The 26,433-nt window shown below is 45.0% G+C and overlaps 1 protein-coding gene across 1 annotated transcript; it reads left to right on the top strand.

Moving 5' to 3' along the window:
• The first annotated feature begins 3,945 nt into the window (after positions 1 to 3,945).
• CYBRD1 (cytochrome b reductase 1) lies at positions 3,946 to 21,138 on the top strand. The gene is made up of 4 exons (XM_081849510.1): positions 3,946 to 4,199; positions 12,346 to 12,554; positions 17,658 to 17,812; positions 17,916 to 21,138. The coding sequence occupies exons 1-4, from the start codon at positions 4,013 to 4,015 to the stop codon at positions 18,214 to 18,216; spliced, it is 852 nt and encodes a 283-aa protein (XP_081705636.1). The 5' UTR covers positions 3,946 to 4,012; the 3' UTR covers positions 18,217 to 21,138.
• Positions 21,139 to 26,433: the final 5,295 nt, after the last annotated feature.

Below are 26,433 nucleotides of genomic sequence, written 5' to 3'. Positions count from 1 at the left end.
ACTGAGGGGATCTTCATTTCTAAGCGAATAGCCGCATTACTTACACATGTTGGTAATTTTAAAAGTCGGCGTAAGAATTGGCTTTGAAGTGACTCTAAAGGTGAGAGGTTTGCAAAGGCAGCCCATAAAGGTGCAGCATAGGCCATTGTGGCCATCACTTTGATGCTATACACTTTCAGGGCCACAGGGATGAATAAGGCCCCCTCAGAGTAGAAAAAACGAAGGAGGGAGTGTGATAGGGCTTTTGTCTTGTTTTGAAGATACTCAACATGCGCTTTCCACCCTAAATTATATTGAAAATAAATTCCTAAATATTTAAATTTGTGTACTTGTTCGATTTTCGTGCCCTCCAGTTTCCATGAATAAAGTTTTCGACTCCTTGAAAATATCAGTACTTTGGACTTGGTGTGGTTGATAGACAGATAATTAGAATGGCAATATGTTGCAAAAATCTTTAGTGCCCTCCTTAAACCCACTCTGGAGTAAGAGAGTAGTACAGCATCATCTGCGTAGAGAAGTAAAGGACAACGGTAATCTGCTATATGAGGAGTGTGGATAAATTTTTGTGAGACGGCTAATGGGTTCCTCATATCACTGATAAAGAAGTTAAAAAGAAGCGGCGCTAAAATACAACCCTGGCGTACACCCTTATTTACTGGCACTGAGTTAGTCAGGTCTCCAGCAGGGGATAATCTCACCCTGGCCACGGACCCGACATGAAGTTGGGAGATAAGCCACAGGAGTCTTCTATCTATTCACCAGCTCTTGACAGCTTCTATGGGTCAGATGGAGAGAAGGCAGAAAATGTGGGTCAGAAAAATGTTTTTCTGAAAGGTGTTTTTTTAGGAGGTATTTTAAGATAAATATAGTGGAAAGGTTGATTCACAGGCGAATGAGCATATTCTGAACATAAGAGTAGAAAAGCTTTACAGTGGTACCTCAGGTTACATACACTTCAGGTTACAGACTCCACTAACCCAGAAATAGTACCCCGGGTTAAGAACTTTGTTTCAGGATGAGAACACAAATTGTGCTCCGGCGGTGCGGCAGCAGCAGGAGGCCCCATTAGCTAAAGTGGTGCTTCAGGGTAAGAACAGTTTCAGGTTAAGAACAGACCTCCGGAATGATTTAAGTACTTAACACGAGGTACCACTGTACTACTTCGGTTTCGTATTTTCCTGAACTCACTGTGACGGGGTAAACAAGGAGGATAATTCATGCTTTCCAATGTCTTATAGAAGAACCTCTTCTTAGAAATACTTTATACTTTATTCTCTATATAAAGAACAGCTTTTATCCGTGGGCTGTTATGCTGCTGAATGAAAAGATAACAACAGGGCAACTGAATTTTGGGTTTGGTGGGTGTGCGTCAGTAAACGAGGGGAATTAAGACTAAGAGAGCTGAGTGGGGGTGCTCATGTAATCTCACTGTATACAAGTTGTACAAGTGACAAGTATTTCAATTTCAATTTTAGAAGATGCCTCTCATTGAAATCCTGATATAATTCAATCACCAGCAGCAACAAAAGTCTCGCTCCTGTGTGTGTTTACAATATTATTCATCGGTTTTAGGAGGAACAATATTTATGCTAAGAGAATTCCACATTGCCAAGCTTTCTCCCACGAATAATGTTTTTTCCTTGCCTCATTTCAATCTAGACATGTTTGCCTGACAGTTCATGGGATGGTGAATCTTAAAATTGACACTGGACTCAGACCCAACAATCATAATGGGTGCTTGTTTCAGCACTCTCTTATTTATATCAAATCGATATTTGGATAGAGCATTGTTTTCTGTTCAATAGTATTTAAACGGCATTTGTCTGAAGCTATTTGTTAGAAGTGATGTATTATGATTCTTTCAATAATGGGCAGAGAAAAGACAAGATTGTTAAACCTGCGAATTAATGTGCTACATGCACTGATGGTGATCCTGGAAGCACAAGTGATATATTATTAATGGTGGCGCAAGTCTAATGCACTGTAGCGCCTTTTTTTTTTTAATGTCATCATTTTTGCATGGTCTCATTACAGCAGGGTTGTAAAAGTATCACCGCTGTCTTCACGAACAGAGTGGAATAAAGCTTTTTACGGACTCTCTCTCTCTGCATTTGACACATTAACACACACACAGCCTAGGGTTGCCATATTTCAAGAAATAAAAATCCAGACACAGTTGCCGAGCTGTTTTGGGGCAAGGCCAGCAAAACACGTCAGATAAACAAGTGGCGCATGCCACCGGCAGGGCCATTCTGCCACCCAAGATATGCGGGGCGGGTGGAATAGGAGCAGGGCTGGTCCAAGATATTTTGCCACCTGAGGCAGACCCCAAAATGGGACCTCCCTCCCTGCTAGGGAAGAAAGGGTGGGGGAAGGTCTACACTAGGAACAAGGGACAAAGATTGACAGGTGGATCTGCTTCCCTGTGGATCCTGTTGCCTGAGGCAGTCGCCTTGCCTTGCCTTATGGGTGGGCCGGCACTGAGGAGGAAGTCACAGGTGGACTGTGAGCAGCAGATGAGAAGAACACACTTGCATCATGTTCCAGCTGGTAAATCCATGACCACATCCTCTTCAAAGATCCCACATTGTATCAGCCTCAAACCTGGCACAAATAATTTCCTTCCTATTTAGTTGCCCCCCCCCATCAATAAAAAATACTTAACTGAGATTCTGCCCCCCTCAACAAAAGCCTGTTGCCCCTTACAGAAATCCATGCTTCATCATGGTTTCTGTGTATAACTCATTTTATTTGGCTGCAACTTTTGACAGAATGAACATAACACAGTTTGTTGCATTATATTCTGAGTTAAAGGATCTTTCCGATGGTTTCATGGTATGACCTGATTCTGATGTTATGAGCCACCAAACCTCAGAAACACAACTTTTCGGTTGGTGGTTTCTGAAAGAGAGAGGATGGCAGCCGGGGAAGCCAATTCCATTTTATTTGTTTGCCTGGGGAACATTTGCCGCTCTCCCATAGCCTAAGGCATTTTGAGGAAACTTGTGGCTGAGGAAAACATTGAAAACAAGTGGGTGATAGGCAGCGGTGCTGTTTCTGACTGGAATGTGGGATGCTGCCCAGATGCAAGGGCTTTAAGTTGTCTAAGAAATCATGTCATTCAGATGGGCCATAAAGCACCACAGGTTATACAACAAGATGATTTCCTAACATTTGATTATATGCTTTGTATGGATGAAAGGAATTTACGAGATCTGAAAAGAAAAAAGCAAGAGTTTTCAATCTCAGATTGAGCTGTTTGGGATTGAGCTATGATCCAAAAAATCATCTTATTATGGAAGATCTATACTACAGGACTGATGAAGATTTGGAAACTGTTTTATCAACACTGTCTTAGGCGCTGTAAAGCAGTGGTTCCCAAACTTTTTTGGCCATGTCCCACTAAAACATCTCTAAAATCCTGGTGCCCGCCCCCCCCCCCTGAACTTTAATTCTTATTATTCAAAGAGTGAACTCCTATTCAGTGGAGGAAGTAAACAAAAAAAACCACTCTTAATAACTCATTCTTGAATCGCCCCCCCCCAAATCAAATTGCCTCCCCTTGTGGGGCGTGTGCGTGCCCCAGGTTGGTAACCACGGCTTTGAAGCATTTTTGAGGGGGGGGGCAAGCGTTTCTGAAAGCAAGTAATATTGAGCTGTTCTGAAAAAATTATTCTCAATTGATATTCAATTGTAAAGATTCTTGAAAATAAAAGAAACACAACTTCTCCTAAATTGTTTCCACAAGTTTGACCACTGGGGTATAGCGGATTGCCCGAGGGGGGCGCAGAAAAAGGCCCGGGGGGGGGGACAGACTTCCCCCTCCGCCATCCTCCCGGGAGGAATTCCGCTTCTCTCGCTTCCCCTCCAGGGGGAGGAAATCAGGAGGTCCCGCCTGCCTTGCCTGCCTGCCTGCCTGGAGCTGCCTCGGCGCAGCTCCGCCCCGTCGGTGGCGTTTGTTTGGGTCTATAAGAAGCCCGCAGTGCTGCGTAACGGCGTCGGGGGGCGAAAGATGGAGGGCTACTGGTGTTTTCTGGCGCTGCTGGCATCGGCGCTGCTGCTGGGCTTCTGCTCCGTCGTCTTCGCCCTCGTCTGGGTTCTGCACTACCGCGAGGGGCTCGCCTGGGACGGGGGGAGCGCCGAGTTCAACTGGCACCCGGTGCTCCTCATCACGGGCTTCGTCTTCGTGCAAGGGATCGGTGCGTAAAAGCGCGCAAGCGGCGCGGTGCCCGGAGGCAGAGCTTTGCGAGCTTCTTGGAGAGGCATCGAGGGGGAGAGAGGGGGCTGGAATCTGCGTTGGGGGGGGGGGTCGAGAAAGCGGGAGGGGGTGCTTCTCTAAACTTATTTGGAAAGTGTTTATTTGACTATGTGGTGGGGGGGATTGTGTACCCTTGAAAACGTTGGCAGCGTTGAGATAAAGTCAACAGTGTAAAAGAAGTTTGGACGGATGTAAGAATGGAATACTGAATGGTTTAGTTTATGTAAAATACGCAGGGATTTATGATCCGCAAAAGGAACCACGGAAAGAGAAGAAGGGAAGTCACGGATATTTCAAGGATGTCTAAATGAGCATTCTAAGTTGTAAAACAGAAAATTTAATAAGAATTATACATGGAGAGAAACGGGGCTGCTTGCATCTCAGCTGCCCCATACTTCTGCGGCTGGTTAGAAAGCATTGAAAGTTGTTTAGGTGTGTAGCGACAGCAGCTAGGGTTCTTTTTGGGGCAAGGAAGAACTTCCCGCGAAGGAAAAATGGCTAAGTCAGACGGCTATGGCTATGCAGAACTGGTGAAATTAGCAGCAAAATCAAGAGCGATGACAAATAGCAGCAACAGCAATAATGTTGTTTTTTGTACCCCACCCATCTGACTGGGTTGGCCCAGCCCCTCTGGGCGGCTTCCAACAGAGATCACCTCTAACGATGAGTGTTTTATGGAAGAATGGATGCCCTTTTTTTGGACTATTAGGAGTACGATGAACTCGCGAGCAGGATTTGAGCTATGAACAACAGAAGGGATTCGATTATAGAGGTTATAATTTAATAAACAGAAGAAGGTAAAGTTCAGCAGAAGGGGAAAATCGAAAACTCCATGGAGGACGGGGCGGGAAATTGACAAAAATAAGAGAAAAGACGAACTTGCGTTTTCAGTGAATGTGTTAAAAATGGGGGGGGGGGGGAGAGAGAGAAAAAGAAAGCGAGTGTGCACTCGCTAAGACTGCGTGGCGACTTGAGAGTAAACCAAAGAAGAAGAAGTTCCATTGAACTGAATGGGGATTGCTGAGTTTCCTTACGGCTGCAGAAGGCTATGTTTTATAACTTTTCAGTTTTGCTGCGTTCGGTTGGCCAGGATTGCAGCCTAAATTTCTTAAGCCAAATTAAGATCGCAGCTGCCACTACTTCTGCTTTTTCTGCAACAAGTTGAAGCTCTTGAAAGCCGGCTCTGTTGCACGCAACCAGAATTGTTAACACACAGATCAGTCCCAGAGCTCAGGGCTCTTTAAGTATTCCATGTTGCTGAATTCTTGGCTCTCCCCCCCCCCGGGGGGGGGTTAGGGAGAATGCAGAACGCATTCATTGTCCAGAGAACTGTGCAGTGCAAAACATACTTGACTTATTTCTGAGTAAATGTGATCCAGCAGTGTGCTCCAAAAATGCTGCAAAAATGCATTCTTCTAAGGCGTAGTCCACTTATTTAATTACACAATCAGTTTCTTATACAACATGCAGTGAAAAAGAAGAAGAAACCTTCTAGCCCCCACTCCCTCCCATGACTGCATTTTTTGTGGCAGGGTCACAACCACATCTGGATTCCGTCACGTGTATTCCATTGAGCCAGGAAGGCTTAACATTATCTGCGCTTCCTGTTTACAGATGTTTGACTCATTTGATGTGAACTGAAAAGTGGAATGTTTGAGCCTCCTTTCTTTTCTTTTCATTTGGGGATTGATTTGATTTTGCTTAAGTTGTTTCATCATGTTGTAAATTGGGGGGGGGGGGGCGGGATTTTATCTACCATGACTGAGCTGGATAGTGCATGAGCAAGAAAAATAATGTCATGAACCTTTAAGGTGGGAAACTGGTACATGTATACCCAGAGACTTAATCTGAGTAGATTTGTCTTAAGATTTTAGCCCAAGGCTGTAGATGATAATAGCTCCCTTAGGAGCATTGTGCAGTTGGTAGAAAATTAACACACTCGAGCCTTGACCAGCGCATTCCGCAATCCAGCACGCTTGCAAGGATTGCAGTGGAAGGCCATCTGTGGCTACTAGCCATGATTATTATGCTCTCAATAGCAGTTGGAGGCAGTAATACTTAACAATGGCTGTTGCTGAAGACCACAGGAGGGGAGGTTACTCTTAGGGTTGTATCCTGCTTGCAGTTGTATCCTGGTTGGCCACTGTGAGAGGAGGATACTGGTCTAGATGGGCAGCCATTGGCCTGATCCAGCAGGCTCTTCTTAAGTATTTAAGGTTTTTTTATCTCCCCTGCCCAGCCAAAATTTGTGGCCAAAAACAGGCTGTCCTCATGTAGCACGCTATCAGTAACACTGCATGTCTACTCGAGAAGACGTATCAGGCTCAATAGGGCTTACTCCCAAATAACTGGATAAGATTACAACCTTGAACGTATGTTTTGCATCCATATTGTCTTATTTCTTCGTGCTTCTGTTTTGACTAAGGCTGCAGTCCTACAAAGTTTTATACAGTTACCTTGGAATATGCTCCATTGAAAACACTGAGACTTTTGAATAGACGTGAACAGTGGTACCTCGGTTTTCGAGCGTCTCAGAAGCCAAACGCAGAGCCGTCTTTCCCATGGGGCTTAGTGGTGCGTCACGCCAGCGCATCGGCCTCTCAGGGGCGCCCCAACAAGTGGGGGAGCTGCACGGTTTTGCCGGTGGCCTCCCCTTTTTCTGCACGCCCACCATAATGATGGCGGGCGCGGAACTTCCCTCCGAAGCCTCTGCGGGGATCACTCTCCTCCTGAGGAGGCTTGGGAGGGAAGCTGCGCTCTTCTCCCAAGGAGGCTTTGGAGGGGCGCAACTTCACTCCCAAGCCTCTGCGGGGATCGCTCTCCTGCAGCGGCATGGGGGAGAGTTGCGGGGGGCCCTGGATGGCTGGCAGTGTGCACTACAGCTACCCCAACACTATCTGTAATATATTTGCACCCTGGCGCCGCATCTGCTAAAGACGGCCCTAGCCAAACGTTTTGGTTTTCGAATGCCAAAAACCAGGAAGTAAATGCTTCCATTTTCAAACGCACCTCAGAAGTTGAATGGCTTCAGCTACATTTTTTTCAATTTTCTCCATTTACTTTGCAGACTGCCCTTTGCGCCTGGGTTGTTGGAACGTTTCGGAAGTCGAACGGTCTTCCGGAATGGATTACGTTCGACAACCGAGGTACCACTGTATATGGTATTGCACTGTAAGTGCAGTTAAAGTGCTGGGTTGGTTTCATGTAATTCTCAAAGAAATTAGTTTTAATAGCATCTGGTAATAAGAGGCACTAAAGCTGGAGAATAAAGACAATATTACAATTCGAGCACAATTCAAGGTGTTGGTGCTCACCTTTAAAGCCCTAAACGGCCTCGGTCCAGTATACCTGAAGGAGCGTCTCCACCCCCATCGTTCTGCCCGGACGCTGAGGTCCAGCGCCGAGGGCCTTCTGGCGGTTCCCTGATTGCGAGAAGCAAAGCTACAGGGAACCAGGCAGAGGGCCTTCTCGGTAGTGGCACCCGCCCTGTGGAACACCCTCCCACAGATGTCAAAGCGATAAACAACTACCTGACATTCAGAAGACATCTTAAGGCAGCCCTGTTCAGGGAAGTTTTTAACGTGTGATATTTTACTGTATTTTTTGTTTCTATGGAAACCGCCCAGAGTGGCTGGGGAGGCCCAGCCAGATGGGCGGGGTATAAATAATAAATTATTATTATTATTATTATTATTATTATTATTATTATTATTATATTTGGCTTTAAAAACAATGGTATTTGTTATGATTGAAATTTGGAAAAAGAAGACATCTACAGTTCAGTCCTATAGAGAAGTCCCACTGAGTTAAATGAGTTTGGTTGATTGTTTATTTAATTTCTATACTACGTAATATATTAAAAATATTTTAAGCGATGTACAGAGAACTGAAGCAACATCAAATAACTTAAACAAAATATTACAAAAATACACAGTTACATATAAAATTTTGCGTATATGTATATCTATATCAATTCATTTTCCTTCTGACATTTTCCAGTATAGAATTACAACCTTAAGCTTAAAACTGTATGTTATGGTGCAGCATGTCAGTATACTAAGGTAAAGGACCCCTGGATGGTTAAGTCCATTCAAAGGTGACTGGGGTTGCGGCGCTCATCTCGCTCTCAGGCCAAGGGAGCTGGCATTTGTCCACAGACAGCTTTCTGAGTCATGTGGCCAGCAGGACTAAACTGCTTCTGGTGCAACAGAACACCGTAACAGAAACCAGAGCTTGCGGAAACGCTGTATATCTTCCCGCTGCAGCGGTACCTATTTATCTACTTGCACTGGTGTGCTTTCGAGCTGCTAGGTTGGCAGGAGCAGGGACAGAGCAATAGGAGCTCACTCCGTCACAGGGATTCGAACCGCCGACCTTCTGATTGGCAAGCCCAAGAGGCTCAGTGGTTTAGACCATAGCGCCACCTGCGTCCCTATGTCAGTATACTATTTAGAACAGGGGTGGGGGAACTTGTGGTTCTCTAGAGCTTGTTAGACTAGAGTTCCCATCAGCTGTAGCCAACATGGTCATTGGTGAGAGATGATGCGATTTGTAATCCAGCAACATTTGTAAGGCCAAGATTTTCCCACCTCCCTATTGATGCTGAGAGGGAAGTGGCAAGTAAGACGAGGAGCAGAGATGATATTAAGAAGTACAATAATCTTATTCATGGTTTGTTCTTTTTTCTCAACTGCGTTTTATTTTGTTCCCCCACTTTTTGAGGGAGCAACACTTGGCTTCCTAATGTTGATTTAATTTTTTTTTATTTGGGTACCCATTGCTGCATGGTAAAGGTAAAGGGACCCCTGACCATTAGGCCTAGTCACAGATGACTCTGGGGTTGTGGCGCTCATCTCACTTTACTGGCCGAGGGAGCCAGCGTACAGCTTCTGAGTCATGTGGCCAGCATGACTAAGCCGCTTCTGGCGAACCAGAGCAGCACACGGAAACGCTGTTTACCTTCCCGCCAGAGCAGTACCTATTTATCTACTTGCACTTTGACGTGCTTTCGAACTGCTAGGTTGGCAGGAGCAGGGACAGAGCAACGGGAGCTCACCCCGTCGCGGGGATTCAAACCGCTGACCTTCTGATCGGCAAGTCCTAGGCTCTGTGGTTTAACCCACAGTGCCACCCGTGTCCCTATAAAATGGTGCTGAGGTGCAATGGGGAGTTTGGTAAGCAAACTGACAAGATGCGACATAACGAAGGCATAACTTGGGTATGAGAGGACAGGGTGACGGAAGCGGAGTAAATACTTAACGTAAAGGGAGAGAACTCTTTGCACAGCCTGACAAGACTAAGAATGCCTATCAAGAATGCGGGAAGACAAAGGGAGTATTGAGTTATAGAAAAGCAGAAGGGTATGTGGAAAATGAAAGAACTTAACTATGTGCATTCTTTGGCAACAGTCTGTTTTCAGTTCAGCCAGCTTGCTGCAGTTAGGTCACATTATTCTTCAGCTTTAGCAATTGCATTCACCTGAATTACCTGTCGCGTTAGACGCACAGTAATGCGGAACAGCTCACACAACGTAGCTTTTTACGAATGCATATAAAATATTATGTGTGCGCTCGTAAAATTGCAACGTGCAAATCCATTTGCGTGGTTTGTAAGTGGATGTGCCAGGAACAAAAGAATGTGATCTGTCACAGGACTAGGTTTTTATTAGAATTTGACGCTCTTATTAGAGGAAGCCAAAACGCTTCTAAGAGGGGGGGGGGGAGCTACGTAGACAGAATTGTGTGCAGCCTTCTTCCTGCCCCAAAATAAAATTATGATACGCTTTTTAAGCATCTCTGTGCCTGCTTGCCAAAGGCTTATTAAGCCCCATTGGACTCAACAGGACTTGTTGGCATACAAACATTCCTACGAGATGCTGCATGTAAGCACTTAATAGCTGAATTTTCTTTGTTCTTCTGTGTTTAAACTCTTTCCCTCAACCTGTTGAAAACAAGGCTACCATATTTCCAGTCTGAATGTGCTTTTCTTCAACTCCTTGGAGAGGTGGAAGAAAAAGCTGTGAAATTGCAGAAAGGTTGTGTACAGTTAACTTGAAAAGACGACGTCTTCAAATGTCAATATTGTGCTTCCTATAGCATAGGGAAATATACATTGGTTCCAGTTCCAGGACATTCCATTTAGGAACAGAGTTTTCTTTATGACTTATATAGTGGATGTGTAGACCTTGGCATGCACTGTACATAAATTAGAATGTTTTATAAGGCTATAGAGCCTTAAAGGTGATGTTGTTCATAGCAAGCAACTGCTGTGTTCATCCCTTCTTCCTGAACTGGCTTTTTCCTGGCCAGGTGACTGGAGAAGAGGGGGGGGAAATGGATTGGGTTTGGTCTTTCTACACTTGACATGCCACTTCAGGAAATCTCAGTTGCCTATGCCTCCAAGGAACGGCTCACAATAATTACTTTTTAGGAGGGGAAAAGTGAGTCTTATAGAGCAAAAAATATGGTAACCTGCTTCACGCTTATAGCACGTCAGTGGGGAGGAGGGTGGAAATCATGTGGCAGGGCAAAGGCGTATTTGCAGACATCTGTAATCTCTGCGTCAAATTGTGCAAACGTGAAATTTAAGAATAGAGGAAGGGAAGCTAGCCTAGAACCCTGGAAAAAGGAGGGACAAGCAAAGGGAACAAGTTGTTTCTGAAAATAGGTCCATGTGCTGTTTAATATCTTCAGTATATCTGAAGGAGCGTCTCCACCTCCATCATTCTGCGCCGGACACTGAGATCCAGCTCCGAGGGCCTTCTGTCGGTTACCTCACTGCGAGAAGCCAAGTTACAGGGAACCAGGCAGAGGGCCTTCTCGGTAGTGGCACCCGCCCTGTGGAACGCCCTCCCATCAGATGTCAAAGAGAACAACAACTACCAGATATAAGGAGACATCTGAAGGCAGCCCTGTTTAGGGACTATTGTATTTTAATATTTTGTTGGAAGCCGCCCAGAGTGGCTGGGGAATAAATAAATTATTTTATTTATTTATTTATTTATTTATTTATTTATTTATTTATTTATTTATTTAGTAATGCACAGGGAAACAAGAAAAACAAATCAAAATCAGGTTTCTGAGGAAACTTGATGTAAGCCATCATGTATGTAAATCGACTCACCTTGGCAACGTTCAGAATCATGTGGGGGGAATTATTAACGATTGCTCTGGTAAACTAGGTGCAAATGCATGTTTGGGAGAAGTGTCCTGAGGGAAGATGGTAGGGAAAAACAGCTTTTTAAAAAAAAAGTTTCCCAACATAGGTGTTCCCTGAAAGAGTGTAAAGCAGGTATGGGGAGCTTCTCTGATGTTGCTGGATGCCCAACTTCTTTCAGCCTCAGCCAGTGTGGCCTAATGATCAGGGAATTCCCCATTTTTGGAGTTAAAAGAGTTAGTGGCATCATGGAAGGAATGGGCCAAAGTTAAGGAGAAGTGACGTCTCAGCTTGGCATGTTCCATTGCTGCATAACATGGCTTATTTAGCAGGAAGCATCACAGGAATGTTGGGACGTGGGTGGCGTTGTGGGTTAAACCACAGAGCCTAGGACTTGCTGATCAGAAGGTCGGCCGTTCAAATCCCCACGACGGAGTGAGCTCCCGTTGCTCGGTCCCTGCTCCTGCCAACCTAGCAGTTCAAAAGCACGTCAAAGTGCAAGTAGATAAATAGGTACCGCTCCGGCGGGAAGGTAAACGGCGTTTCCGTGCGCTGCTCTGGTTCGCCAGAAGCGGCTTAGTCATGCTGGCCACATGGCTCAGAAGCTGTACGCCAGCTCCCTCGGCCAATAAAGCGAGATGAGCGCCGCAACCCCAGAGTCGGCCATGACTGGACCTAACGGTCAAGGGTCCCTTTACCTTTACCTTTATCACAGGAATCTCATACTGTGCCACGTGAAACTCTGGTACTCCTCTTGAGCAAGTTTTTGGCTTTCGAAGAGGGAGCGACTTCTTGAGCCAGGCTTCCCTAGCTAAATCCTCAAAAGCTGATAGGTATAATTTGAATAACACGTGAACGGCCTTTAACATTCTGGGGAGAGAAAATAGTTTTCTAAAAATTCTGAACTCTTCCCTTTCTTTCTCCACCTCTAGCAATCATTGTGTACCGGTTACCGTGGACCTGGAAATGCAGCAAATTCCTGATGAAATTAATCCATGCTGGGTTAAATACCATCGCTCTGGTGCTTGCAGTTATTGCTCTGGTTGCTGTTTGGGATTTCCACAATGCCAAGAGTATTCCCAACATGTACAGCCTGCACAGTTGGATCGGACTGACTGCTGTCATTTGTTACGCTCTGCAGGTTAGACACCGTTTATAAACGGCACTTAAAGAGGTGGAATAAGTTGTTCTGTCTTATCTTTATTAACGGTATGTTTGCACAGCTGAACGGCCTCTGTTTGAATCGCTTTAATTGGGCACTTTGTATTTACCACAAAAATGCAACAGTTTGTAGGCCGGTAAGCGCAACTCCGTGTGTTCATTGTAAGCAGAATAGATTATGTAAAAATGTGCAAGTTTTCTTTAGGCAGGCTAGATTCTCAGTATACAAATTAGTTCATTTCAAGCACTTTTTTAAAAGATGCTTTCCCCCTGGTAATCAAGCCACACCTGGGCTGGGCGGGGGGGGGGGGGGGAAGAAAGAAATAGTTTGCAGGCATCTTGGAATTGACACCGCAGGATGCCATTGAATAGGAAAAACAAGATTAAAAAAATCTATCCATTTCAGTCTTTTCAGGGGAGGGGGGCATTGAAATGATTTCCAAGTACTAAGCCACCATGCTAAAGAGGAAACAGCATTCTGTATGCAGGGTAAAAATAGATTTTATGCAAAGTCATTGTGTGGGTTCCTGTTCAAAGGTTCGCGATTCCTTTGCCTTTCAAAAGTAAAAATCTGCCCTGGGTTCAAAAAGTTTCCCCTTCCTCCACCTCATAATGGATGGCACTAGGTGTATTTCATATAAGACCGTACCTGAGGTGGTTTAGAATGTGAAATGTACTCGGAGTTGAGAGTGGATTTCATGCTCTTTATTCAGCTCATAGTGGTGAGGAGGAATGGAAGTTCCCCCAGAATGTCTGCTTTATATACACTATTTACACAATCGGCCCCACGTGATTGGCTAATTCTGGGATTCTCCTGTAGGCCAATCAGGTCGCGGATTCACTTCCACCTGGAGCTGGATTGGGTGGTTCCTGTGGACCAATCAGACTGCTGCATTCTGGATCCTATTGTTCTAGGACCAATCAGACTGCTGCATTCTGGATCCTATTGTTCTAGGACCATTCAGACTGCTGCATTTTGGATCCTATTCAACTCAGTACATAACAGAATGGTTCTTTAAAATGGTAAACGAAGGAAAAGAAATGTTTGATTCAGTGTGAAGCTCTGCAGCAGGAACAGGGAGCCTGTGGCTCTCTAGTCGGTGTTGGGCTACAGATTCCTTCAGCCTCGGCCAGCATTTCCAGGGATAATAGGAGATGCCCTGCCGATCTACCAGAGGACCCCCACCCCTATTCTTAAAGCTCCCATATAATAGAAATTTTTCGGGAACACTTGAAAGGTGAGAAGGGAAACCCAACGGTAGGAGCTTAAAAAGCAGTGGGGGCCTGGACACAAGATAGCCACTGAGATTCTGAAGTAAGCCTCAAATATCGATGGGGCCTGAATCATTTCCGGCTATTGGGATTTCTGGTAAAGTTGCCTGACGCCGCTGTTCGCAAAAGGTAAGAGCTCACCAGCGCTGCGTATCCTCATCCTTTGGAACTCCCTTCTTAGAGGAGCAAGACTGGCCTCCTTTTCCTTCCACCTGCAGGTGAAGACTCTTTTATTCCTGCCGGGTATTGGGAACTGGCTGCTTTTAAGGAAAGGGCTTTTAAGAGTGCTGTGCTGTTTTTATCCGTATTGTAATGGGTTTGTTTTTATATCCGTTTAACTTTGCTATATTTTAAATCCTTTTTAAGCATCAGCTTTTATATATGTTGTTAGCTTTCTGCGTTTTATTCATGTTTGCTTTAATTATTGTGAGCCGCCTTGAGTCCTGGTTCTGGGAGAAAGGCGGGATATAAATAGTATTATAACAACAACAACAACAACAACAACAACAACAACAAAATAAATTTATTATTTATACCCCACCCATCTGGCCACTCTGGGTGGCTTCCAACAGAACACTAAAATACAATAACCTATTAAACATTAAAAGCTTCCCTAAACAGGGCTGCTTTCAGATGTCTTCTAAAAGTTTGGTAGTTATTTTTCTCTTTGACATCTGGTGGGAGGGCGTTCCACAGGGCGGGTGGCACTACCGAGAAGGCCCTCTGCTTGGTTCCCTGTAACTTGGCTTCTTGCAGAAAGGGAACCGCCAGAAGGCCCTCGGTGCTGGACCTCACTGTCCAGGCTGAACAATGGGGGAGGAGACGCTCTTTCAGGTATACTGGACCGAGGCCATTTAGGGCTTTAAAGGTCAGCACCAACACTTTGAATTGTGCTGGGAGCCAGTGTAGGTCTTTCAGGACCAGTGTTATATGGTCTCAGTGGCTGCTCCCAGTCCCCAGTCTAGCTGCCGCATTCTGGATTAGTTGTAGTTTCTGGGTCACCTTCAAAGAGTGCATTGCAGTAGTCCAAGCGAGAGATAACCAGAGCATGCACCACTCTGGCGAGACAGTCTGCGGGCAGGTAGGGTCTCAGCCTAATCCACAGAGTGAATGCAACACAATGAGTAGCACCATTTTGTGTCCCCCCCCCCCGTTGTTTGCCAGAGCACCTGTGTGGTGGGACCTACTTTGAGGATGAAAGCGCTCGCTCTTCGTGCCCACTCAAAACTGGTCTGTCAGCTCCATGGATGAGTGCCCAGCTTGCTTGTGTTGCGGCCGGCTCTTTGGTTTGGAGGTGCACACAAGGAATGTGCCGGCTTGGATTTTAGCTGACGAGGGCTTCGTTTATTTGCTTAGGGAGACGTTTCAAGACAGTTGGGACGAGCTAAGTAACCCATCGACAAATAACATGCCCTCATTTCATGCTTGCTAAACAACATATCAGAATAATAAGCAACAGAGCAGTTGGTTCTTAGGCAGACAATTCTTATTTTAAACACTTTAATAAATAAATATGTTTTTGTTTTCTTTAATATCTTGAAATGACCACATCTTCTCTGTTGTCTAAGATGATGAGCATTTAAAGTGAACATGTAGCATTTTTAGAAATATGGAACCTTAGCTCCATACATGATGGCGGTATTTTGCCTTAACAAGTTAAGAGCTCTGGTTTTAAACGATACAGTTTTAATGAGCTTAAGCATTACTGTCACCTTTCTTTAATCACTATTTAGATAAGTAGAATCTGTTTCTGTAAATCGTCACTGTTTGGTCTAGAGGTTTTCAGTGCCTTCCACATAAAAGTACAGCTAAGAAAACTACATTAAATATTTCCTCCCTATCGTCCTTTACATCAGATGTCAAGGAAATAAACAACTACCTGACTTTTAGAAGACATCTGAAGGCAGCCCTGTTTAGGGAAGTTTTTAATGTTTGATGTTTTAGCGTGTTTTTAATATTCTGCTGGGAGCTGCCCAGAGTGGCTGGGGAAACCCAGCCAGATGGGTGGGTATAAATAATAAATTATAATTATCATTAATACCCCTATTTTTGCCTGCCCATTTGTGAAGCAGCATCCTTGTTGAGATACAGCAGGTCTCCGTTATTAGAAATTTCCAGAACCAACTTAAATGTTTGGTTGTTTTTTTAAAAAAAACATGCTTTTTTGGCCAGGTTGGGAATTGGGTCTCTTTCTTGCTTGGATGATGGTTTGTATTGTGTTTAAATCTACTTTTAGGTGTGTGTGTTTCTATTGCATGATTGTAAATATTGTCAAAATATATATGAAAGGTGATTCATAAACCATAATAGTAATAATAAATCCCTTTAATATAATTATGGGGAACATTATATTTCCATTACAGCTTCCAAAACATACTCCAGTAGTTGTTGGGCAATGTACAACCTGTGTACAATGAAATTAACCGAGCCTCCCCCCCCCCAACACTCAATCTCATTGCACTCTGTGTGCTTGTCGCACAACACGCCAACCCTGAAAGTCAGTTGCACTATATTATTTTCCGTTCAGCAGCCTAACAGCCCACGGATAAAAACTGTTTTTTAGCCTGTTGGTACGACTAATGATACTTCTATATCTCCTGGCCGAGGGTAGAAGATTAAAGAGGTGCTGGCTGGGGTGTGAATCGTCCCTGAGAATTTTTCTCACTCTCCTAAGGCAACAATCCCTTGCGATGTCATCTAGCGAGCTCAGGGGACAGCCCATGATATCATGGGCTGTGTTCACCACCCTCTGTAAAGACTTTCTGTCTGTGGCTGTCAAGCCAACGTACCACACTGATACAATATGAGACGACACTTTCTATTGTGGACCGGTAGAAGGAGACCATCGGTTGTTGTTTTAACATTGTTCTTTCGCAAGACCCTGAGGAAATGGAGTCTCTGTTGGGCCTTCCTAACCACCTGAATTATATTGTTTTTCCAAGTAAGGTCTTCACTAAGGTAAACTCCCAGGAATTTAAAGGAAGAGACTCTCTCCACACACACACACCCATATACAACGGGGCTAGTTCCCCTCTCTTCCAATCGAAAGTCCAACACCATCTTTTTCTTGCTAATATTTAGGTGCAAGTTATTCTCTAGGCACCATGTACCGTATTTTTCGCCCCATAGGATGCACTTTTCCCCCTCCAAAAATGAAGGGGAAATGTGTGTGCATTCTAAGGGGTGAATCCAGGCTTCAGGAAGCTATCCGCAAACCTGCGGAACCCCGCGGGAGTTCCCGCCGGGCTCCGCAGGTTTGCGGATAGCTGCCCGAAGCCCGGGGAGCGCAGCGGGCTACAGCGCCACGCTCCCTGGGCTTTGGATAGCAGCAAGCTCCGGGAGCGATGGCAAGGTTGAGCGCAACCTCGCCATCGCTTCCGGACCCGTTCTGGGGGCTGGGGTCGGGGGAAGCTCGGGCTTCCCCCGCCCCCAGCCCGGCAAGCTCCGGGAGCGATGGCGAGGTTCAGCGCAACCTCGCCTTCGTTCCTGGACCCCCAGCCCCGAGGCTAAAAACGAAGCCAAGACAGCGAGCGGGATCCATCCCGCTCGCTGTCATGGCTTCTTTGCTCTTTGGGGCTCGGGTTCCGTTTTACCGTATGTCTGTTTCAGCAGCAATATCGTAAAAGCCAATTTTTGTAAGGTCACAAATTTAAGCCACGCTTTCAACTTTTCACAGTCAGAATCTGGGGGAGAAAAAAAAGAGGCATAAATGAGGAACATCATTTCCCATTCTTGCACAGTAGTTATTTTAGTCCTTGTGTTTGTGTTTAAACAACATATACCAGTAAAATAACTTGCTCTTTCTGTGTAGCTTGTTCTAGGTGTTGCTGTCTTCCTGCTTCCGTTTGCTTCCGGTTCTCTTCGGGCAACCCTGATGCCAATTCATGCTTATTTTGGCCTTCTAATCTTCGGAACGGTGATTGCGACAGCCCTCATGGGATTCACAGAAAAACTTATTTTTGCTTTGTAAGTATTTTTTTATTTACGTCGCCGTAAATAAAAAAAAAGTTCTTGGTGTTTTTCTTGTTTGGTCTCAAGCGCTGCTCTTATAACAGCTTTCTTTTTCCAGATCGAGCCCTGGATATCAATATAAAGATTCTCCCCCAGAGGCCATCTTTGTCAACGTTCTTGGTGTTCTGATCTTGGTCTTTGGTGCTGTTGTTTTGTGGATGGCAACAAGGCCCCACTGGAAGCGCCCGCAGGAGCCGGATTTGAAAATCTCCCACCGAAACGGAGGAACGCTTGACAAAGAGGGATCGGCTATGACGGACTGCAGCAACGCGGAGAAGTCTGACGTGGAGTTCAACAGCGAGGCAGCCAGGAAACGCAACCTGAAACTGGACGAAGCTGGTCAGAGGTCAACCATGTGAAGGTTTTGGATGCTACAGCCGTACATCTCTCAGTACCAAAAGGGCTATTTTTCTCCCTCACCCCTTTAGCTGTGCAACAACACAATATATATTGCTTGCTTAGCGCTACTGGGATATTCATTGATGACGAGGCGGCAAGGACTTTGATTCTAGAAGAACTCGTGTTTATTGGTCAGTTGTTCTGAATGTAACTTTTCATCGACATGGGGCTGGAATGAAGCATGTCAGTTTTCCGCTGGTACAAGGCCTGTTGTCTTGAGCTGCTGGCAAATCTCTTTGAGGAGCAGCTTGCCAGTGTGGTGCTCCATTCCTTCCCATATTTTGGGGGTGAGCAGATCCTAAAACCATCGCCATGACAATGTTATCACTAAAACAAATAAAAGGTTAGGGTGCTTGTAACGGAAGGGTCTCCAGAAAAATGGCTATAAACCAGTTAGGAGGAAAATAGCACAGGTATTGAAAGAGAGGAAAGGTTTTGGGGGGCAGACATTGCATAAAGATTTGCCAAAATGATTACAATCTTCCTATGAGTGTTGCTCATATCAGCCCTCATAGTCTCAGAAGTGCAATCAGAGTTCTGTTTGTGCCATTCTAGGTTATCTTACACAACTGGCATGGCAACATCTAACTCCTCCATCCCTTGATTTCACACAAGCTTTGGTGTTTAGTTTTTTGTTGTTGTTTTTTTACATTGCACACTTCATCTCACGCAAAACCACATAATTGGCACCCTAACAGTATTGGAGGGCATAGTCCATCAAGCACGGCTACCAAGAGTGTTTCTGCACAACAGTGTGAAATTGATACAGGTTGCTCAGCCACCGTGTTTGGATTAAAATGGTCCCCTTGTTTCTGTGACTCCAGTGGGACAAAAATCCAATATAAGTGGAAGGATGTTTCCTTAAGAGGTTGGTGGATTGAATCCTAAAGCAGTCCTCTTCAAAACACTTTGGAATATTGACCTCTTAAAGGCACTGGTAGAAATGTTCAATAACTGTAAGAAGAATGATGGCATTCTTTGCACACTTTTCGCTATAGGAAAACTTTATGCAAAGGCATTTTACCTTTAGTTTACAGCCTGCACTTTGTAACTTTACATAAAAAAACAAAGCCCTTGCCACGGTCACATTATTACAGTCGATATTCTAATTCTCCAGAATAAATTCATTTGGCACAGCGCACAGACAAGTAACTACTTCCCGTTTATTCCAAATGGCAATCTGGCAATACGGTACCCTCATTCAGCTAAATAAACCATAATGCTATTTATTTAAGGAGCTGGCTGCTATTTATAGTTGCATCATTTGTTAAAGGGTCTCCTTTATAAGAGCTGCAGTTTCTAAGAGATCCAGGGAGGGAAGGAGGTTACAAAGAAAAGGCCCTGGAATTGAAATCAGAACCTTTATTGTGGACACATTAGGGAATGTTACATAATATTGTAAAATGTAAGGAAGCCAGCTTGACTCTAGGTAATGCTAAGCAGTATATTCAGCAGTTGTTTTTAAGATCTCGGGCTAGCTTCAATTCTGAAAGCACTGAGATTTTCCCAAAAGAAGTAGTGATTCTGGAATGATTTCTTAGGGCCTTGGGATATAACCGGAAATCTATGGAAGCTTGTTGACTATTGTACATATATGTTGTAAATTGTCAGTACAGTCATACCTCGGGTTAAAGAGGCTTTGGGTTAAATCTTTTCAGGTTGCGTCCCGCAACAACCCAGAAGTAACGGAACGGGTTACTTCCGGGTTTTGCCGCTCATGCATGCGCAGACGCTCAAAATGACGTCACATGTATGCGCAGAAGCGGCGAATCGCAACCCGCAGGCGCAGGTTGCCTTCTGCTCAGGTTGCGAACGGGGCTCTGGAACGGATCCCGTTCGCAACCAGAGGTACCGCTGTATCTGCTGACGTGATTTTACAGAAAACTGCATCTGGACCTTCAGGGCCAAATCTGCTGTTTGTGTCTCTTTGTTATAAAAATTCTCTGGCTCAAAACTGAAACATGCTGGTTTTCATTGTGTAAAGAAAAGGCTTTTATACTTTGTACTACCCTGTTCTACTGAATTCTGATGAAAATCAGCACTTGTCTGTGAATGAAGAGAGCTGATCGGAAGCTAAGCTGGATACGTGCATGCCAATCTTCTGACCAGGCCTACTGGGGGAAAGAGTGGACAACCTCTGTGAATGGCCGGTTCTAGAAGCCCTTCTGCAGCCCTTGGCAGCAATGCCATGGGAAGCGAGCCTGAGAGAAGTCTTAGCATACATAAACAATCCCTTTGCCCCCATGGCATGTGACAGTGGATGGGTGGCACGTGTTAAAGGGTGTGGCCATATTCTTTCTCACACTCTCATTTCCTTTGGTTTTCCTGCCTTATATGTAAGCCCAGGACATCCATCGTGATGAGCTTCCGTATAATCAGCTTTTGAAAAGTGAACTTCCCGAACAGATCAGTCTGTTAATGTTCGGTGTGGTGTTCCTTGTCAACCTAATACCATCTCATGCCTGTTCAGCGAGCTGTGCAGTAGTTTGGTAAGCTCTGGCAGTGTCAAAAAATGTTGAAAGTTGTATTGTGCTAGCCCTCGTTATTTTGAAAAACGTATATGGCTGCAATATTGTATCAATGGCTGCCTTATTTCATAAAATCAGTAGCTGAAGGTATGCTTCTCATTAAGTATATTTAAGAAGATACATAGAGTATTGTAAATAACAATAAGCAGTGTATATTGGTAATGATAACCCGGCTCTTTATAGAAGGAAATGGAAATATTTTGTAATTTCCTAATTACCAAAGATGTTGCGTTTTTTTAAAAAATCCATTTGAATATATTCCATTTGCAGAGCTTATTTTGCAGAGCAAAAGGGGGGCAAATGTTTTGTTACGTTCCTTTTTTTTATATTGCAATAAAAGTTATGAAGTCTTAAGTTCGGTGTATTATGTAGTCCCATTATGTTGGGGGTATGAATCGTCAAGCGGCGTTTGAGGCAGCTTTTAAATATAGCATGCAAGTAACATGGCTTGGTGTGATGTGTATGAACTACAGCAGGTCTCCGGCACACACACTCCGCTCCTTCCACGCAGTGGGAAAAGTAACCGGTGTTTTTACTTTATTTTTTGCTAGCTACAGTTTGTCCTGGCACCTACTGTGACCAGTTGCTGTCAACACTATGGTCAGTTAACAGCAGTTCAAACAGTGGTTTGAAGCTGGTTTCTTCAAAACAAATAGCAGTAACCACAGGCAAACTGTGGTAGGCTAAAACTGAAATGAAAAGCTTTCTAAATCATTCTCCATGCTGCCTGGGGGGTGGCGGCGTGAGGTTCATCTTTCTTACATGCTTATTTCCAAAGATTTCTCTTGAAAATCTTCTGCAACAGGCTTGCTTGTTTGTCCCATTCTGCTAGTGGAATATGGCAACAGGCACCTATTTCAAAACCAGTCCACGTCCAGAAATAGATTTCCACAGGTGGATCAACACTCCAACCAGCACAGTGATTGGTGGGCTGTGAAAAAGCAAACATGTGGTCCCACGGAGGACCTTACGGTCTTCAGACAAAAACATTATAGAGGCCCCGGGCCACAGGGAGGTTAGGCTGGCCTCAACCAGAGCCAGGGCTTTTTCGGCTGTGGCTCCGATCTGGTGGAACGCTCTGTCACAAGAGAATAGGGCCTTGCGGAACTTGACATCTTTCCGCAGGGCCTGCAAGACAAAGCTGCTCCACCAGGCTAGGGCACAGCCTGACTCCCTCCTTTCGTAATCCTCACAGAACTCTAGCCCAATGGTTGCCATTAATTTGATTTGAACTGATTTTACAATGAATTGATTTTAGAATGCTGTACTGTATTATTTTACTGTTGTTAGCCACTCTGAGCCCGGCTTCAGCTGGGGAGGGCGGGATATAAATTTTTTAAAAAATTATTACTATTATTATATAGGCTTGGGAGCCATAAGTGCATATTGCCAATTGGTGACTGCTTTTGGCTCTAATGCCACAGGGAAGCAGGGCAAGAGAGAAAGAGTGCTGCATTCAGTCAGACACGCAGCCCAAAGCGATGCCCATACTGCTGTATTTGAAATTTGAAATACTTTATTGTCACTTGTACAACTTGCATACAGTGAGATTACATGAGCACCCCCCACTCAGCTCTCTTAGTCTTAATTCCCCTCGTTTACTGACGCACACCCACCAAACCCAAAAGTCAGTTGCCCTGTTGTTATCTTTTCATTCAGCAGCCTAACAGCCCATGGATAGAAGCTGTTCTTTACCCTGTTGGTACGACTAATCATGCTTCTATATCTTCTGCCCGAGCGCAGGAGATCAAGAAAGTGCCGGCCAGGGTGTGAATCATTCCTGAGAATTTTCCTCACTCTCCTGAGGCAACGTTCTTCCGCTATGTCATCCAGCGGATTCACGGGACAGCCCATAATATTTTGTGCTGTATTCACCACCCTCTGTAGGCACTTCTTATCCGCTGATGTCAAACCAGCGTACCACACCGTGATGCAGTATGAAAGGACACTTTTTATTGTGGACCGGTAGAAGGAGATCATCAAATGTTGATTGACACCGTTCTTTCGCAATACTCTGAGGAGATGGAGGTGTTTTTTTGTTTGTTTGTTTTTTTGCAGGTTCTTGGGTGATGACGAGGGGAAGCTTGCTTTGATATCCCTCAGAGCTCTGCACAAAGTACATAAGCACTCAAGCAAATGGATGTAAGGACTGCAAACGTTAAATCCCGATTGAATAGCTCAGCTGGCGTATTCCTTCTGGACACAATGTCCAAAGGCAGAGTTTGAAGTAGGACAACTTTCTGTACCTGCCTCCCTCCCTGAGATTGCGTGGCCTAGAGAGGCATGGGGATGCCGGCACTCTTGACCCATAGAGAGCCCCAGTAAATAGCAGCAGGTAAACTATGGCTCAATTACCGTATTTTTCGCTCTATAAGACACACCAGACCATAAGACGCACCTAGTTTTTGGAGGAGGAAAACAAGAAAAAAAATATTCTGAATCCCAGAAGCCAGAACAGCAAGAGGGATCGCTGCGCAGCTATCCCTCTTGCTGTTCTGGCTTAGCCACGCAAAGCCTCTTCAGGGCAGCGGGATGAAGGCTCCCTGGGCCCAGAAGAGGCTGCGCGGGGCTAAGGCAGAAGCCAGGACAGCGAGAGGGAGTGCTACGCAGTGATCCCTCTTGCTGTTCTGGCTTCTGGGATAGCTGCGCAGCCTGCATTCGCTCCATAAGATGCACACACATTTCCCCTTACTTTTTAGGAGGGAAAAAGTGAGTCTTATAGAGCAAAAAATACGGTATGTAAGATGTTCATTGCATGCCTTTAGGGTCCGCCAGCAGCTAAGACAGGGTAGATAGAGGTTGTGGATATCTAGAGGCACGCAGGTGCTTCAAAATTCCCATAGGTATTTATTTACAGTACATATGGCACATCTGTACAAATATCAGGATAATTGATTTGTTGCTGGTGGTTGGAAAATTTGTTCTTTCGTTGTTTTTGTAATATGGAAAATAAGTCAAAACATTAAAAAAAATAAATCCCTGAGGTAGTGTAGAACTTGAGCAAATACAGTCAAACCTCGGTTCCCAAACGGCTCCATTTTGGAACGTTTCAGCTCCTGAACGCCGAAAACCAGAAGTAAATGCTCTGGTTTTCGAAAGTTTTTCGGAAGCCAAACATCTGACACAGGTTCCGCTTGAGTGCAGGAAGCTCTTGCAACCAATCAGAAGCTGCGCCTCGGTTGTCGAACATTTCGGAAGCCGAACGGGCTTCCAGAACGGATTACGTTCAACAACTGAGGTTTGACAGTAGCGGAGAGCCCTGACCTTGAGCCAGATAGGTCAATTCATCTTGCATAGCTCCTCCAAGACTTCTTCCTTTATATCAGGGTCAGCAAACTTTTTAAGGAGGGGGCCAGTTCACCACCCTTCAGACCTTGTGGCGAGCCAGACGGCATGCAAACACGCGCATGGCGGAGGGGGGTGTCTTCTCACCCCAGCCCCTCCCCTCCCCTCCCCTCCCCCTGATTTCCTACCTCCTCCATCGCTCTGCCAGTGTTGGGAGCCAGCGGTGGTGGTGCTGCGCCTCCTTTCCAGACCAGCTTTCCTGGGCGCCAGACGCAGGGCCAGCAGGCGTGCCAAGCTCCAGCCGAAGCACCGCAACACGATGCCCATAGCGCAGCCATGGATGGAGAGGCTGGTGGGCGGGTGGCGAGGTTTCAGATTGGCTAGCACCAATCAAAGCCCAGCTCCCTTCCTCCACAGGGCAGGGAGAAGCCAGGAGGGAGGAGGTGCTGCCATGGTGTGGGGGGGGGAGGCGCCCCCCCAAAAAAATTGGGGAAAAAATGGTGCAGCCCAAATGATCACGCCAATCCAAGCAGCGATTCCAGGACTATCTGTGGGCCGGATCCAGAGGGCAATTGGGCCTGATCCGGCCCGCGGACCTTAGTTTGCCGACCCATGCTTTATATGTAAAGATAAAGGGGCCCCTGACCATTAGGTCCAGTCGTGGCCAACTGAGGTTGCAGTGCTCATCTCACTTTATTGGCCGAGGGAGCTGGCGTACAGCTTCCGGGTCATGTGGCCAGCATGACTAAGCCGCTTCTGGCAAACCAGAACAGCGCACGGAAACACCATTTACCTCTCTGCCAGAGGGATACCTATTTATCTACTTGCACTGGTGTGCTTTTGAACTACTAGCTTGGCAGGAGCAGGGACCGAACAACGGGAGCTCACCCCGTCGCGGGGATTCAAACCGCCGACCTTCTGATTGGCAAGTCCTAGGCTCTGTGGTTTAACCCACAGTGCCACCCGCGTCCCATGCTTTATATGTATATAACTTATATAACTGCATTCTGATATTGGCAACTTCCTAATGATCCCCAACGTGGAATTAGACTCCCCTCACTGTAATTGAACACTGGGTCAAAGTTTTCATTGGGCTATGCACCCCATCCCCAAGATCTGTGTGGTCCAAAGCTTGACATTAACTTCGAACATCTTTGAGTGTTGTTTTGTAATTAATGAGAATGAACTATGAAAGGCAATGCACCAATGTTATGATCATCTTATCAGCTGAAGAACTCATTAGCTTGCTTTTCAGCATAAGAGAGCAAAGTGAGGCTTTGGGGATTCTGTACTGTGTAATAGTTTTCTTATTGATTGCTTTTCCTGCAACGCTCTACCTTGTCTGCGATCCGCATTCTGGATTATTTCCATACACTGAAATGAATGTTCGCCATCACACAGCAAGAAATAAAAAGAAAAGGAAATACAACAATTCAACTCTGCAGTGAGCAAGCAGTACAGATTTTCATTCCAGCAACAGTATTTGGCATCTGTACACCACGCAAACATAATTAAACTGTCAGTAGAAAAGTTATTAAACATGCTGTTTTCCACCAGTTCCCTGTATTTATCTTCTCAGTTGCAATTCAAACAGGTTAAAATGCTACTCTAAGTCTTTGTAATATAGCAGAAATTAACCGGGGATTGTATATTACCAGAGAAATTGGGTTTATTTTGCACTGAGTATATTTAATCTTCCAGATGGTCAAAAGATGGATTTGTGCTTCCTACCAACCAAAATGAAGTAAGATTAGGGTAATAACCATTACTGATCGCACTATACACTACAAAAAGCAGAATGTTAACCTGGTGTAATAGCCAAATTTCAATATGGAGAACATCAGTTCAATTTTTTGAATTCCCACTGCAACACCAGCACTTGCTAAATATTTAATGAAAGTGTTTTGTTTTTGTTTTTTGCGTTGGCTCCTGCTGTTAGCAATTTCTGGTAGGTTAGCAGCAGGTAATGTCCTTCTATTTATGGTCCATTTTAAGGAATAAGTATGACACAAAGGAAAGAAATCTATGTTGGTAAAGCCCAATACACTGGCTAGAATCACTAGCGGTATGTGTATGATTGGACAAAATGGGCTGTATCCAATAGTCTCTTTGCTGCAGTGGAAAGCACCTGAGTTTTGCTCATCTTTCCTACCTACTACCTTGGCCATTCTGTTCTGTAGGATGCCCCAGGTGGGACTCGTCCACCTGGGAAGGTAGCCCATGTAGGAGAAGGAAAACTCTGGTCCTAAACCTCTGCTACCTTGCAGGATATCTTCAGGAGAAGAAAAGGCTAAGGAATATATCCTACACAAATCCAGAGTGGAGTCCCTAAGACGGTTGGATGGCATCCTTGCATGCCTCCTT

This window comes from Podarcis erhardii, assembly GCF_964252035.2.
Source record: "Podarcis erhardii genome assembly, chromosome: 1".
In the NCBI taxonomy this organism is placed as follows: Eukaryota; Metazoa; Chordata; class Lepidosauria; order Squamata; family Lacertidae; genus Podarcis; species Podarcis erhardii.
The sequence above is the reverse complement of the archived record's forward strand: the minus strand, read 5'-3'. Positions and strand labels throughout refer to the sequence as shown.

Coding starts and splice junctions, on each gene's coding strand:
- CYBRD1 (XM_081849510.1), top strand. CDS start 4,013: ATGGAGGGCTACTGGTGTTTTCTGGCGCTGCTGGCATCGGCGCTGCTG. Junction 4,200..12,345: donor CGTCTTCGTGCAAGGGATCG/GTGCGTAAAAGC, acceptor CTCCACCTCTAG/CAATCATTGTGTACCGGTTA. Junction 17,813..17,915: donor GAAAAACTTATTTTTGCTTT/GTAAGTATTTTT, acceptor TTCTTTTTCCAG/ATCGAGCCCTGGATATCAAT.